The 14,334-nt window shown below is 40.7% G+C and overlaps 1 protein-coding gene across 3 annotated transcripts in view; it reads left to right on the top strand.

Moving 5' to 3' along the window:
• The window catches only part of fmnl2a (formin-like 2a), a 268,529-nt gene that overhangs the window by 180,524 nt on the left and 73,671 nt on the right, over positions 1 to 14,334 (top strand). For all 3 annotated transcript variants that reach the window (XM_069935529.1, XM_069935532.1, XM_069935531.1), the window contains exon 4: positions 4,329 to 4,405. In XM_069935529.1, the coding sequence (XP_069791630.1) occupies positions 4,329 to 4,405 (77 nt within the window). The remainder of the gene's footprint in view (positions 1 to 4,328; positions 4,406 to 14,334) is intronic.

Genomic DNA, 14,334 nt, shown 5'->3' with positions numbered 1-14,334 from the left:
CAGTACGACAATAAATCTATCTACTAATGTGCCGATCGTAGTGGGGTTGTGTAAAAGAAGGGGATGAGCCAGCATATAGGATGAAGTTTGAAAACTTGGCTGAATGGTGCAACCACAACCTTGCACTCAATGTCACCAAATCTTCAGGAAGGGAAATCCAGAGGTGTACAATCCACTGATCATTGGGGGATCAGAGGTGGAGATGGTGAGCAAATCTAAGTTCTTGGGAGTCACTATCTCGAAGGATCTTTCCTGGACTCAATGCACTAATGGCATTGTGAAGAGAGCACATCAGTGCCTCTACATCCTCAAGAGTTTGCGGAGGTTTGGTATGTGACAGATTATATCATATTTTCTATTTATATAGATATGTGTTTGAAGGAGATAGATTGTGGGGGTAGTGTAGGTTACAACAAACACTTCACAAAACAGATTTCATTTAAATTGCAAGAGGTTTGCTCAAACCAGACATTCCAGGCCCAGTGCCTTTGTAAAAACACTAAAAACTGCTTTGCTAAAGATCTCCACATGCTGTGGAGTAATGGATTATTGTTTCGAAAGGAACAGATTAACAGGCTCAGAAGTTTGGGTCTGATGCTGCAATAAGTCTGAATGCAGTTTGCTGTTCTAAGAAGGTCATGTGGTTTTGTAAGCAGAGAGAGAGAGAGAGAGACTGGTTTCTGCAGCATGGCAAGCTCGCAGCTTGCTGAAACACCATTTTGAAGACAGTTTGTGAATTCTGAGTTCAGCTTGTTGAAAACCCTTGTGGTCCAGACAAGAGAAAAGACTGGCTAGGGTGTTTCTTCTGAAACAAAGGAAACAAAAGGCAACTCTTTGGTGACCTGCAAAAGAAGAGGTTATCATTTGGAAAACCCTGATGGGGCAAGTTTCTTCAGCAAGACACTGAAGTGGCTGATCAGAGGGAAACAGTTTTTGTGTGTCCAACGAGCAACAAATCTCTCTCTGAAACCAACAAGGACCTTCCTGAGCGGTAACCAATTACCCAAAAACACCAGAGCTTGGTGATGTGACAGATTATGTAATGTTTTATATTGTATATAAATATGTTTTAAAGGAGATAATATGTGGCAGGTTTTTATTTTAAGTGTATGTCACATACAAGCACTTCAAAACATTACTGGAGCTCTACTAAAGCCAGACAGGCCGGCTCCAAGTGCCTTTGCAAAAGCTTTGGGGAATGCCCAAGAGACTTCACTAATGGATTGTTGTTTTGAAAAGCAACAGATGAAAGAACTCGGAGGAGTAGGTTCGGAGCCGCAGTCTGTCTGAGTGCTGCTTGCTGTTCTAAGAAGGTCATGTGTTTTGCAGGCAGAGAGAGTCAAACAGGCTTTTCTCTGAGTGAGAGAGAGAGAGAATTCAGTTTGACAGTTCATCAGCAGTAGGTAGCAAGCTTGTCGAGAAACCCCATTTTGAAGATGGGTTGTGAGTCCTTAGTTCAGCCTGGTCAAAGCCCTTGTGGTCCATACAAGAGGAGAGGACTAGCTGCCTAATGTTTCACTTGAAATAAGGGAAACAAAAAGGAATTCTGCGGTGACCTGAAAGAAAGAGGTTATCATCTGGAAAACCCTGATGGGGCAATTTTCTTCAGCAAGACATTGAAGTGGCTGATGAGAAGGGATCAGGTGTGGATGTCCAGCGTACAACAAATCTCTCTGAAAACTGGCAAGAACCTTCCTGAGTGGTAACCATTTACCTTTCAAGCACCAAAGCCTGGTGAACTATATAAATGTTAAATTCTATGCACAATATAAGAATTGCCTGATACCGGTGAACTTGGAGGAGTGAGAAGTGAGATTGGACTGTGAATCAAAGAACTTTTCTGGACTTACACACACATTACACACACATTACACACACGTGCATTTCGAGCTAGAAGGGAGTTAAGTTAATAGGAATAAGTTAAAGTTTGATTTTTTTTAATGGTTAAAGAAAATTTAAAAACTATCTTTGTTTAAGTAACCATTTGTCTTGGTGAGTTTCTATTGCTGCTGGGTTTTGGGGTACTCTGGGCCCGTAACAGATATGACACCAGAAACCTGTTTCTGGAAAATTTCTACAGATGTGTGGTGGAAAATGTGCTGATCAGATGCATCATTGTCTGGTATAGATAGGGTCAACAATACCCCTGAGCATAAAGCCCTCCAAAAGTAGTGGATACAACCCAGGACATCACAGGCAAAACCCTCTCCACTATTGAGTACATCTATAGGGAATGCTGCCAATGGAGAGCAGCAGAAATTATCCAGAATCCAGACCACACGCTCTGTTCATGCTGTTACCATCAGGAAAGAGATAGAGGTGCCACAAAACTCGCACCACCAGAAACTCTCACCACCGGGTTCAGGAATGGCTGCTCCCCTTCCACCATCAGACTCCTTGACAACAAACTCAATCAGGGACTCACTTAAGGACTCTTACTTGTGCACATTATTGATTTTTTTTAATAAATCCTCTCTGTGTTGTACAGTCAGTGTGTTTACATTCGTTATCTATTTACAATTCTTTATTTACACTGTGTACTGTTTATTGAAACTACCAATAAGTGGTAATTGTGCCTTGCCTGCAGAAAAAATAAGAATCTCAGAGTTATGTGTGATGTCATGTATGTTCTCTGACTATAAATCTGAAATCTGTATTGGCAGCTTTGAAACCAAATCAGGCGGGCAGAGGAAAGTATTACAGCAATAAAGTGTTTGTCCATTTTTTTAAATGACTTTCTTAACTTATTTGGCCCATTGGCAATGATTTTGCAGAATTGTTTGTACTTTAAACATGATAAACTCTAGACTCCTGGCATCTTTTGATTCTTTTGCATAGAATTAGCTCATCGAAGTGAATTGGCTTTTTGCTTTTCAGAATATTCTATACACTGTAAACATAGCAAAAGTCTGATATGTTCCACACATTTTATATTCTACACGCAGTTTTAGTGCAAGCTCTCTGCTTGAAGGAGCTTATCCTTGTGGGGAATGCCATTCACATTGCAGCAGCATTCATGTATCTTATGGAGTACAAAGAATAGATGGTTCCTTGAATGAGGATGATTTATAGTATTTCTTCCCCACACAGAATGGTATGCTGTTCATTCTACTGAAAGAATAATAAATATCTAGGACTGGGCATGTAGATGTTGAGGTCTGCTTAACTTTGGTGGGGTTGGGAATTGCAAAGACGAGCATCTCTGAAGAGAATTCCCAGAATGCACAAAAAAGGAAATTCCATTTTTGTTGAAAACTAAGCTGTATAATTTATTTGTTAGCACAATGCTGCTGGCATGATCTACTGGTCTCGATCACTTTTTTTTTGGATGACCTTGTTTTCATGTAATTTAGAGATGCAGCATGGTAGCAGGCCCTTTTGGCCCACAAGCCTGTGCCACCCAAATACACCAATTAACCGACAAATCCTGTACAATTCTTTTGAGGGTGGGAAGAAACCAGAGCACATGGAGGAAACCCATGCAGATGCAGGGAAAACATATAAACTCCTTACAGACAGCTCAGGATTCGAACCTGTATCGCTGGTGCTGTAATAGTGATACGTTAATTGCTAAGCCACTCATTACATGTTCTTCCTTTAATCCAAAAATATAACAACTGTTTGTTTCTCAATAAAAGTAAGTCAGTGGAACTGACCCTCATCATTACATCAAGAAAAACATCCTTCCAGCAGAGATCAACTTTCTACCACAGATCCTGTAATTTGTTTAATTTTATTTAGAATGCCACAAAACAGTGTTTCTATTTTGACCTGGAGTGCTTGTGCAGCTCAGTAACAAAGTGGAAGAGGGAGAAGAAGGGTGTTTTATTGCATAGAACTATTGTGCATTTGTTAGACTAGTCCTGGTGGCCATCAGGTTTCGCCACAGGAACTTTTTTCTTTCACCTAAATATGTACCATGCTGTTGATCTTTTTTTGACATTTTAAGAATGTGAAGCCGTCTTCATTCTTGACGTGATTTGCAGTATTTATCTCTCTCTCTACATTCTGCAAGGTTTCAGTGAGCTGTATACTTTAAGTGAATAAACAAGTTTCACTTTAGCTTCAGATCGAAATAAATGAGCATTGATGCAGATGCTTTGCATGGGAACAGGGATGAGAGTGTCTGGCAGTCCTCAGCAATAACTTGATATTGTGTTCAACTCCAGGCTTCTCCTTAACCTAGTAACGCTCATTAATATTGTAGTGAATTGTAAAGGCATATATCCTATGTGATAAATGAACAATCTAAAAATCATGTTAATTGTTTTGGGTTTGAATCATTGGTTCCTTCTTGATTTAAAACTGTTTCAATTAAATATTCGCAGAAGTTCAGAAGAAGAGTGCAAGAATCCACTCAAGTATTGCGAGAACTAGAGATTTCCCTTCGAACAAACTACATCGGGTATGTTTCACGCTTTGAAAAGGTTGAATTGCTCTCAATTTGCATCATTTCTGAAGATGATTACTTTGAGCTTTTGATTTGTATTTTCACAGGTGTCTTGGCTTTTTTAAAAAAAAATTTGCAAGTAAGCTACTTTTGCTCCAAATGGTTAAAATATTGAGTCCATTTGAAATTTTACTGATAACCTTATAGCAGAACACTGATTATGGCACAGAATTTGTTTAATACCATGGTGATTTGATTACAGTAGAATGCATTAATCTTGCCACATGAACACAAGAAAACAGGAGAAGAAGGAAGTTTGCCTGGTCCACATTTCAGTACTTCAAATGATTGGTATATATTTCCAGAGATTTACCACCCTCTGCAAAATAACCGGCCCCGTATCTTGTAAATGCGCCCATTTGTTTGAAATCCTCCTAATGAAAACATCTATCTCAATAAGGTCACTCTTTTTCTATTAATCTCCAAAGAATACATACCTTATTTGTTTAGCCCCACTTAATAGGGTGATCCTCTCATTCCAATAATTTAACCTGCTGAATTTTTTTTGACATTTTCCGATGCTACTGCAGGTATATCCTTTTTAGTAAGGAGATCAAAACTGTGAGCAGTGTTCTTGATGTGACCTCACCAATACCCACTAAATTGTAACAAAACTCTCCCCTGCTAAACCTGTTGCAATTAAAGCCAATCTGCCTGTCTTGAGCCGCCTTAACCATTTGCTGCGCCTGTCTGATAACTTTGTGATTCACACACCTTACTGGGCATGGACCCACGGGCCTATCAAGTTCCAAAATCCCAATTTTTATTTCACTTTGACTATAGTCCTTGCCTTGGCAGGAAGAAAGGAGAGTTTGAGGAGAGAGATTCCATTGTGGCTACTTTCCCATCAGATAGCAAGCATCTGCCCATTACCAAGGTGGATTTTCTGCAACCATACATGATGAGCTTAAAACAAAAAGGAGTAAATGCATTTTCGGGAGGCAATGTCTCACAAAGCATGCTCATTCCATAACTTGGTGTCTGTTTTCCCAAATGGATTTATTTTAAAAGCCCACACTATTTCTGGGACCTCTGGGCAGGCACTCTTGACTAAATGGGCAATAAAGATTGTCTTGTCGAAGGCTGGAAGGATTTGGGGGCGGGGGAGGGGTGTGGGGAAGATGGATAATGTGTAGAGATAAAATGAATCCAGTGTGATGCTGGGAAAATAGGTAGAAATATACATGATGGAATAATGTTTGACCAAAATCACAAACTGTTTTAGAAGCTTCTTTGAAGTTGAATCTGTTTCAGATAATTGATTTGTTAAATGTGCAACAGAAGTGAAAAAAGATTGTTGTGTAAAAATGAGAAAAATGATTGATTATTTTCACATAGCTTGAGTTTCATTGGAAAGGAATGATTTCTCCGTGAGCAAAATAATTCTCATCAGATGTCTCTTGCGTTCTAAGTCATGTTACAAACCTCAGACATCACTGAAAGGATTGCTCAGGACAATGTACTGTTCAGTTGCTTTATCTGTGATCTTCCTTCCATTATAAGGTCAGCAATGGGATAGTAGGACAATACATTTCATTCTCATCTCCTCAGCAGGTGAAACAGCCCATGCATGCATCATGGCTTGAACAATATTAAGGTATGGGTGATAACTGGGAAGTAACAAATGTATAATGCAAATGCCAGAAAATGACCAACTCCAACAAGAGAAAGAAGCACTAAATATTTAATAATATTGCCATTACCAACCTTTCCATGATCTACAAGTACTGAACAGACACTCCAGTAATGACTGCTTTAAGATGGAAGAATGCAGCTCCAGCAACACTGAACACCAAGTTGTCTGCTTGATTGGCTCCCCATCCAATATTGTAAATATTATTTCCCCTCCACAGTGGATGCAGCTTATACTGTTCAATATCCACCGCAGTTATTAGGCTTCGGATACTCCAATCAAACCACCCATACCCACAGCCTTTATGATTAACAAGGACCAGGGCTGCAGGTTCGTGAGAATTTCTGCAGGTTCTATACATTGCTGTTCTTAGCGCCAGATTTAAATTCCACTGCTTCCTGCACAATAACCCAGGACAACTTAGGGCCATAAGGACAGCTTGGGAAGATCAACTTAGTAAGAGTTGGGTGGCTTGTTTGCTATGTCCACTACTTGCATAGAAATAACAATGGTCTGAAAGTAAAGTACAGTCAACGTAATGGCAGCCAATTTGTGCACAGCAGAATCTCGGATATGGTTATAAAGCTTTGCTGACCAGGAGATGGAACAATGTCCACGACTCGCTCACTTTTTAAATGCCAACGCATATAAAGAGGACAAGGAATCCATAGACAAGCTTTCAGCCCATCTGTTTTCATGGCTTACAAATGCAGGTGGCAGTGCATTTGGTGCTTCCTTGTGAGATGCAGCTGAGACCAGTATTTAGCAATATGAAGATGTGTAGATTAAACTCCAATAAAATGATGTATTTGCCTCGAAATTGAATCACGTGACCCTCTTTTTTTCAGTACCACATCATCCAAGATTAATTTTTCCAGGAGTAATCATTTGCAAGTAAAATCACAGCAGATGCAGAACTTAATTGGGCACTGAAGATTGCAGTTCTACTCTCTGTACCTTTCATCTCCTGTGATGTAAGGTGGGGCTCCCAAGTCCAGAAAGCAAGAGTTGCTAATATTTTTTTTTAATTTAGACATGCAGCACAGACCATTTCAGCCCTCAAACCTGTTCTGCCCAATTGACCTACAAACTCGGGTATGTTTTGAACAGTGGGAGGAAACCGGAGCACCTGGTGATAACCCACGCAGGCACTGGGAGAATATACAAACACCTTTCAAACAGAGCGAGATTCGAATCCTGGCCCTGATTGCTGGCGCTGTAGCAGCGTTGCCACTCATTCGCATTCCCACCAAATAAAACGTGGAGCACACCATGCTGTGCTGCACAACATCACATCATTCAAAGAATCCACCTGCTGACATCAGGTCACTTCACAAAGCTTAACGTTCATAAGCATACCAAAATTTCCTAACTCTCCCCTTTTGGACAGTGTAACTGCAGAGAAAGTGTGCTGGCTCAGTGGTAATGGCACAGGTGGCAGAAACCTGTGGCTGGGTTTTGCAGGTGTCTGTACATGGCTGGGTGGGGGTCAGTGACTCATCCTTGGTGGGGAGGAGACATAGAAACGCACTCTCCTACAACTTGCATCTTTCCTTATTGCAGTCATTGCAATGTTAACTCTGCTTCTCCTTCCATAGATGCTGACTGACCTGTTGACTTTTTCCAGAATTTTCTGTTTTTAGGCCACATTTCCAAATTATGCATTTTTGAAAACTTTAATGATGTTCCTGCTGTCAGGCATGCATGGCATTGTGCTGTTAAGGCCTGACTATTTTTAATAACTGCTGTACAGCAAAGTGGTGGAAGATCAAGTACAATGATAGCTGTGCTACCAGGAGTGGCAGAGTCATTTCTAAGTGGAAGCCATGCCAACACTGCTTCTCCCTTGTTTTTAACACTTCAAAGCTTGATCTGATTTGCCTTTCAGGATCTATGCCACTTTTTCTTTTAGCACTTCAAAGAAGTTCTAATCCTTTTAGCTTCCAATTCTTGAAGCCAGGTTCAAACCCATTTTTTCCTCGACTGTGCCAAGGGCATCTGGGGGAAAAAGGATGAAGATTATTATAAGGCAAGAAGAGCAGTGATGATTGAGGCTACAGTTAAAGCAAATTTTGGGTTGCAGTGGGGCAAGGTTTATTTTTCATCTACTCTTGGCAATGATTATTGTTGATGCTTAATGGTGAATGTGAAAGGGATTTGTAGGAAGTTGCATTTACATGATGTCTTTGTGACTTCAGTGTGCCAGAATGTTTCAAAACCAATAAAATACTTTGTTCAGAAAGGAAGGTTTAAAAATCTTATGATTCAACACTGAGACATGTTAGTTTCATGCACACGTGGATTTGTTTAAAAGATATAACGTATATCCTGTTAATTTTGCCACATGGACATTTGGTTGTTGCACAGGAAAATATAATGGGGAATCTAGACTATGGTAATCACTTTGATTCCTGGCCATATATTTACACAAACAAAATTGTAATTTTTGGCCTCTTGAAGTTGCCATTTACCATGAAGAATTTACATGGGCGACTGTAAATAATTGCTGACACTCAGCATTATAGTGTTTTGGATTCCAGATTCTTGCAGCCCACACTGAAATTACAAACAGGAAGAAAGCAACAGTTAGTTTGAAACCAAGTTCTTGGGTGCCTTCATCTGGGGATTTTATTTTCAATCAGTTAAACACTTGGGCAGTTATAACCATATAACAATTACAGCATGGTAACAGGCCAATTTGGCCCTTCTAGTCTGCACTGATCCAAATACCCTCCTCTAATCCCACTTACCAGCACTCTGCCCATATCCCTCCAGCTCCCTCCCATCCATATACTTATCCAACTCTTTCATAAATGACAAAATTGACCCTGCCTCCATCACCTTTCCCGGAAGCCCATTCCACATAGTAACCAGTCTCTGAGTAAAGAAGTTCCCCCTCATGTTACTCCTAAACCTTTGCCCGTCAACTCTCAATCCATGGCATGACCTCTTGTATCCATCTCTCCTCCTCTCAATGGGAAAAGCCTTCCACATCAACTCTTATCTACCCCTCTCATTATCTTAAACACCTTTATCAAATCCCCTCTCAGCCTTCTACGTTCCAAGGAATAAAGACCTAATTTGCTCAATCTTTCCTTGTATTCCAGATGCTGAAACCCAGGCAACATTTTTGTCAATTTTAACTAATAGTTAGAAGCGAGATGTTTTAATCACATTTTCTATTTAGTGAGGTCTTTGTGTTTATTTTTAGACTGATCATTTGTTTGGAACTGAAAAGGACTAATCTATGCCAAAAGGCTTGCAGGAATTATCCAGACAATGTGGTTGAGGCTGTTTAGCAGCCTTGCTGAAAATTGAATTGTAACTTCGCATAGTAAAGTTGAGCTGCAGCATTTCTCTAGTAATGATCACTCAGATTTAAAAAAAAAACTCCTTTCCTGAGTTTTGTAAAATTTAATTTGTTTCCAGGACAAGCAAGGATAATCTCCTTTTACAATTCTGTGTAAACTGAACAAAGGAGATAGCAATTCAAGCAATTATTTGGAAGTTACTGTCACGTTTCATTTATTCTTAACGAAATGAAAATATTTAGGACTAGTGAGAACTTTTTTTTTTGCACCTGGTCCATCGTGACGATGACGAGAGTTTATTGCCTTACACCTAAGCACAATGTACAGATTTACTAAAATTCTTGCAACCATACAGATGCACAAGATACAGCAACTGAAATAGCATAAATGATCACTGTATGCCAAGACAGAAAAAGAGATAATAAATAACAAAGGATAAATATTCACAGTTGCAGGCAATGAAAAGAACAAGGAATGTTTCAATAGCACAAACCAATCCTTGATGGTCCAAGAGTAGGGTGTGAGTGGGTGGGGAGGGATGCTGGATTTCACCTTGTGCTCGATGAGAGCAGCGAAAAGGGGTTGTCACCATGTTGATGGGGATCCTTATGATGTTGACTGCTTTCTTTAGGCAGCTTCTGATGTCTTCAGTGGACAGTAGGTCAGTGCCTGTGATGGACTTGGCTGGATTTGACACCTTCTACAGCTTGCTGCATTCCAAGGCAGACCATGATGCAACCAGTCGGTACACTTTCCACAATACACCGGTAGAGCTTCAGTGAAGTACTTGATCGTGTACAAATATGTATCGCGTGCATATTATAGTCATAGTTTCAGGGACTCTGACTTCCTGTGTGAAATTGGCCACAATTTTGGAGTGATATCTGCCAATGAGGCTTGTTTTTTTTGACATGTCCACCTAAAATCCACCACACTACAGTTTTGAAGCCAATAATCAATCTACTTGGGACCTGATTCAAGAATTAGAGTGCAATAAAGCAGAGCAGACCGTAAAGGTCATTCCAGGCTGCATCCACTTGCATAGAAGCATATGAAGCATTCATGTGGGTGTTATAAAAATAAATCACCTTGGAATAAAATCACTCAGGAATGTATTCCTGTTGTGAACTCCTTGACCAATAACACAATGGGAGTAACTTCAAAGGAATACAGTGGTCAAACCTGAGGTCAGTTAGTGATGGGCAATAAATGTTGGCCTTGCCATGATTGTGCAAATTGTGAAAAATGATTTTTTTTTAAAATCAGGCGTGTTGGAGCCACAAATCAGCTTGCCTCCCCCCTCCCCCATCTAGTTATTCCAGTTCCTACTTCATTTCTCTCTTCACCTAGCCTATACACCTCCCCCCCCACCCCCTGCAGTATTCCCCTCCACCTATTATCTCCTAGCCTCACCAACCCGGGGCCCCCCCCCTCTGTCTTTGGCTCGGACATCTCTCATGTTCCCCCACACCTTGATGAAGGGCTCAAGCCCAAAACATTGATGGTGTATCTTCATATTTGCTACATAAATAACACTGTTTGACCTGCTGATTTTCTCCAGCATTTGTGTGATTTCTTACAATCACGGTGTCAACAGAATCCTGTGTTTTACCACCAAGTTCTAAGATCAGGCATAGTCAGAAAATGCCATGGGTCTTGTTTAGTTCTCTATATTAAAAGATCTTGTGGTGAATGCAAGGTAGTTGTTGCAGATTTACCTCACTTCTGGGTCAGGCTACATAATTTTCTTAGCGTTAATACCTGCATGTCCACTATAATTCTTCAACTTCGAATTTTTTCCCCTTCTTCCACAACCATCTGTATTTTTTAAAAATCTTTATATTCTGTAGCAACATCCTACAAATTTAATGTTTAAAGATGTTATAGAAAGGGATATTAGGAAAGGAGGCAGATTTTAAGGAAGGTCTCAAAGAACTTTATGGGCAGCAAGTTTAGTTGGGAACTTGACAAAGTGTCAGTTTAGTGAGAGACAAAGTGGGAGGGAGGGGCAAGTTAGAAAACTGGTCAGTGAAATAAATAACAAAAAAACAAACCAAACAGCAAATAGGCTTGATATGCAGGAAAATATCAAGGCCAATTTAAAGGCTCAAACATCTGGAATAAGATGGCTGATCACCATAATGGAATTCTGGCTACTGGGTTACAAAAGCTGGGAATTAAATATAACCGGAAAGTCAACATTTAGAAGGAGTAGACAAGAGGGAAAGGATGTGGAAGTGTGGATCTCAAGTTCATCTGCAAGGATCTTGGCTTGACAGATCGTGCCTCAGAATTAAAGTCAGTTTGGGAAAAAATAAGCAGTAAGTGAGTGAAGTTAAAAGGCAGGAAACATTGGTGAGAATTATTTAGAGACCTTTGAAGAAGATTAGTTGCAAGTAAGGGCTTGAAATAATTGATGACATTTGAGGGAGTAATACTGTAGTTAAGGCTCACTTTGATATTGTGCAAATATTGGGAAAATCAAATTGGCACAAAACAATGTTAGAGTGATTTTCAGTATATCCAGGCAATTCAAGTTCATTATCTACCTGAACATGTACAACCAGATGAAACACCATATCTCTGGTCCTGCATATCTCTGCACGTAAACACACACACACACACACACACACACACACACACACACACACACACACACACATATATACATGAAAATATAAAATAAATTTGTTTGAATAATTTACTCAGCTTCATTGATAAGAGTCACAAAGTTATAGAATACCATCAATTTTGCAGCTTGTGGGAAGAAGCTTTTTCCCAGCTGGGCTGTCCTGATTTTGATGCTCCTGTACCTCCTTCCAGATGTTAATAGGTCAAAAGACTGCCTAAAGAAATCTCTTGGTGCCTGCCACATTGACCACTGCCAGTGGGCTGATATCGCCTCAAACCGTGCATCTTGGCGCCTCACAGTTCGGCGGGCAGCAACCTCCTTTGAAGAAGACCGCAGAACCCACCTCACTGACAAAAGACAAAGGAGGAAAAACCCAACACCCAACCCCAACCCACCAATTTTCCCCTGCAACCATGTCTGCCTGTCCCGCATCGGACTTGTCAGCCACAAACGAGCCTGCAGCTGACGTGGACATTACCCCTCCATAAATCTTCGTCCACGAAGCCAAGCCAAAGAAAAAGATTGTGTGATAAGATGGTAGGGATCTTCAATAATTCTTTGAGCCTTATTTAAGCAATGCTCCAAGTAAATGTCAATAGAGGAAAGGCTGATCCCGGGGATCTGCTTGCCATTCTGATGATCCTCTGTAATGACTTCCGTTCCGATGCTTTGCAGCTACCATACCACGCAATGATGCAGTCAGACAGGACACTCTCAGTTGTTATGTAAAATGTCAAGATAGGGGTTAGTAGACTTGCCCTCCTTAGGAAATGTAGGTGATGCTGGACCTTCCTGACTAATGAGAAGGTGTGTGTCCAGAATAGGTTGCCTATTTTTTCACACCAAGGAACCTTGTGTTCTCCATTCTCTCTACGAAGGAGCCATTGATGTGGAAGGGGGAATGGTTGACCTTTACCTTTTGGAAGTCAGCAACCATCTCCTTTGTCTTCTCCACATTGCGACTCAGATTGTTGTTCTTGCAAAATTTGATGACCCTCACAATCTCTGGAAGCCTTAAAGATCAGAAATGAATAATCTTGATATAAAGGAGCTCCTGGGAAACATTGACTGCAGTTTGTCCTACTATTGTCAGAGTACATGCATATCATCACATACAACCCTGAGATTCTTTTTCTGTGGGCCAGGCTGAATTTCTACTTATTGGTAACTGTAAACTACTCAAGAAGAAAGCTGGGCATACAAAAGAGAGAAATGTAAACTGGGAATTTACTGGGACACTCTCTGAACGCCAGAGTCAAATGACATGGGGGATTAACTGTCTCTACCCTTACTTATATCCCCAGTGTTTGCAGATGCTGGCGCGCCGATAAAACTAGTGGAAAAGGGACAGCAGAAAGTTGCCCATTTCCAGTTGAAGGTAGAACACTCTGATCCCTGGAGTTGAGTGTGTACAATGGAAAAGCAATTAGTGTCCCAGTTAAACGGGGCCCAGTTCAAACTGCACAAAGGCCTTCCTATCCTGGGACACTGCACAGCCAATTAACTGGGAAGCCAGTGGAAAAGAGGCTTCTGATTGAGTCTGTAGTTTAGGAGTCTGATGGTTGAGGGGTAGTAACTATTCCTGAAACTGGTGGTACCTGTGGCACCTGTACCACCTTACTGATGGCAGCAGGGAGAACCGAGCACATCCTGGGTGTGGATCCTGGATGAATGCTGCTGCTCGCTGACTGCAGTATTCCATCTTGATGTTCTTGACAGAGGAGAGGGTTTTTACCTGTGATGTACTGGGCTATGTCTACTACCTTTTGCAAAGATTTCCGCTCAGAGGTATTGGTGCACCCATGTCAGGCCACGATGCAGCCGGTTGGCACACTTACCACGATATGTGTAAAAGTTTGCCAAGGTTTCTGATGACATAATGAACCTCTGTAAACTTCTGAGGAAGTAGAGGCACCAACATGCTTTCTTCACAATGACATTAGTGTGATGAGTCCGGGAAAAGTTCTCTGAGATAGAGACTCCCAGGAATTTAAATTTTCTTGCCTTCTACCTCTCTGATCCTCCAATGACCACTGGATCATACATCTCTTGTTTTCCTTTTCTAATGTCCACAATCAGCTCCTTGGTTCTGATGACATTGAGAGGGAAGTTGATGTTAGTATACCATTTAGCCAAGTTTTCAATCTCCCTTTTGTATACTGATTCATCACCCCTTTTTATACACCCCACTACAGTATTATCGTCAGGAAATTTGTAAATGATGTTGTTGTACCAAGCCAAACAGTCATAAGTGTAAAACAAGTAGTGCAGGGGCAAGCACACACAGTCGTAAGTGTAAAACGAATAG

The sequence above is a fragment of the Narcine bancroftii genome, chromosome 4 (assembly GCF_036971445.1).
Source record: "Narcine bancroftii isolate sNarBan1 chromosome 4, sNarBan1.hap1, whole genome shotgun sequence".
NCBI classification, from domain to species: Eukaryota; Metazoa; Chordata; class Chondrichthyes; order Torpediniformes; family Narcinidae; genus Narcine; species Narcine bancroftii.
Note: the sequence above shows the minus strand (reverse complement) of the source record. Positions and strands in the feature narration are given on the sequence as shown.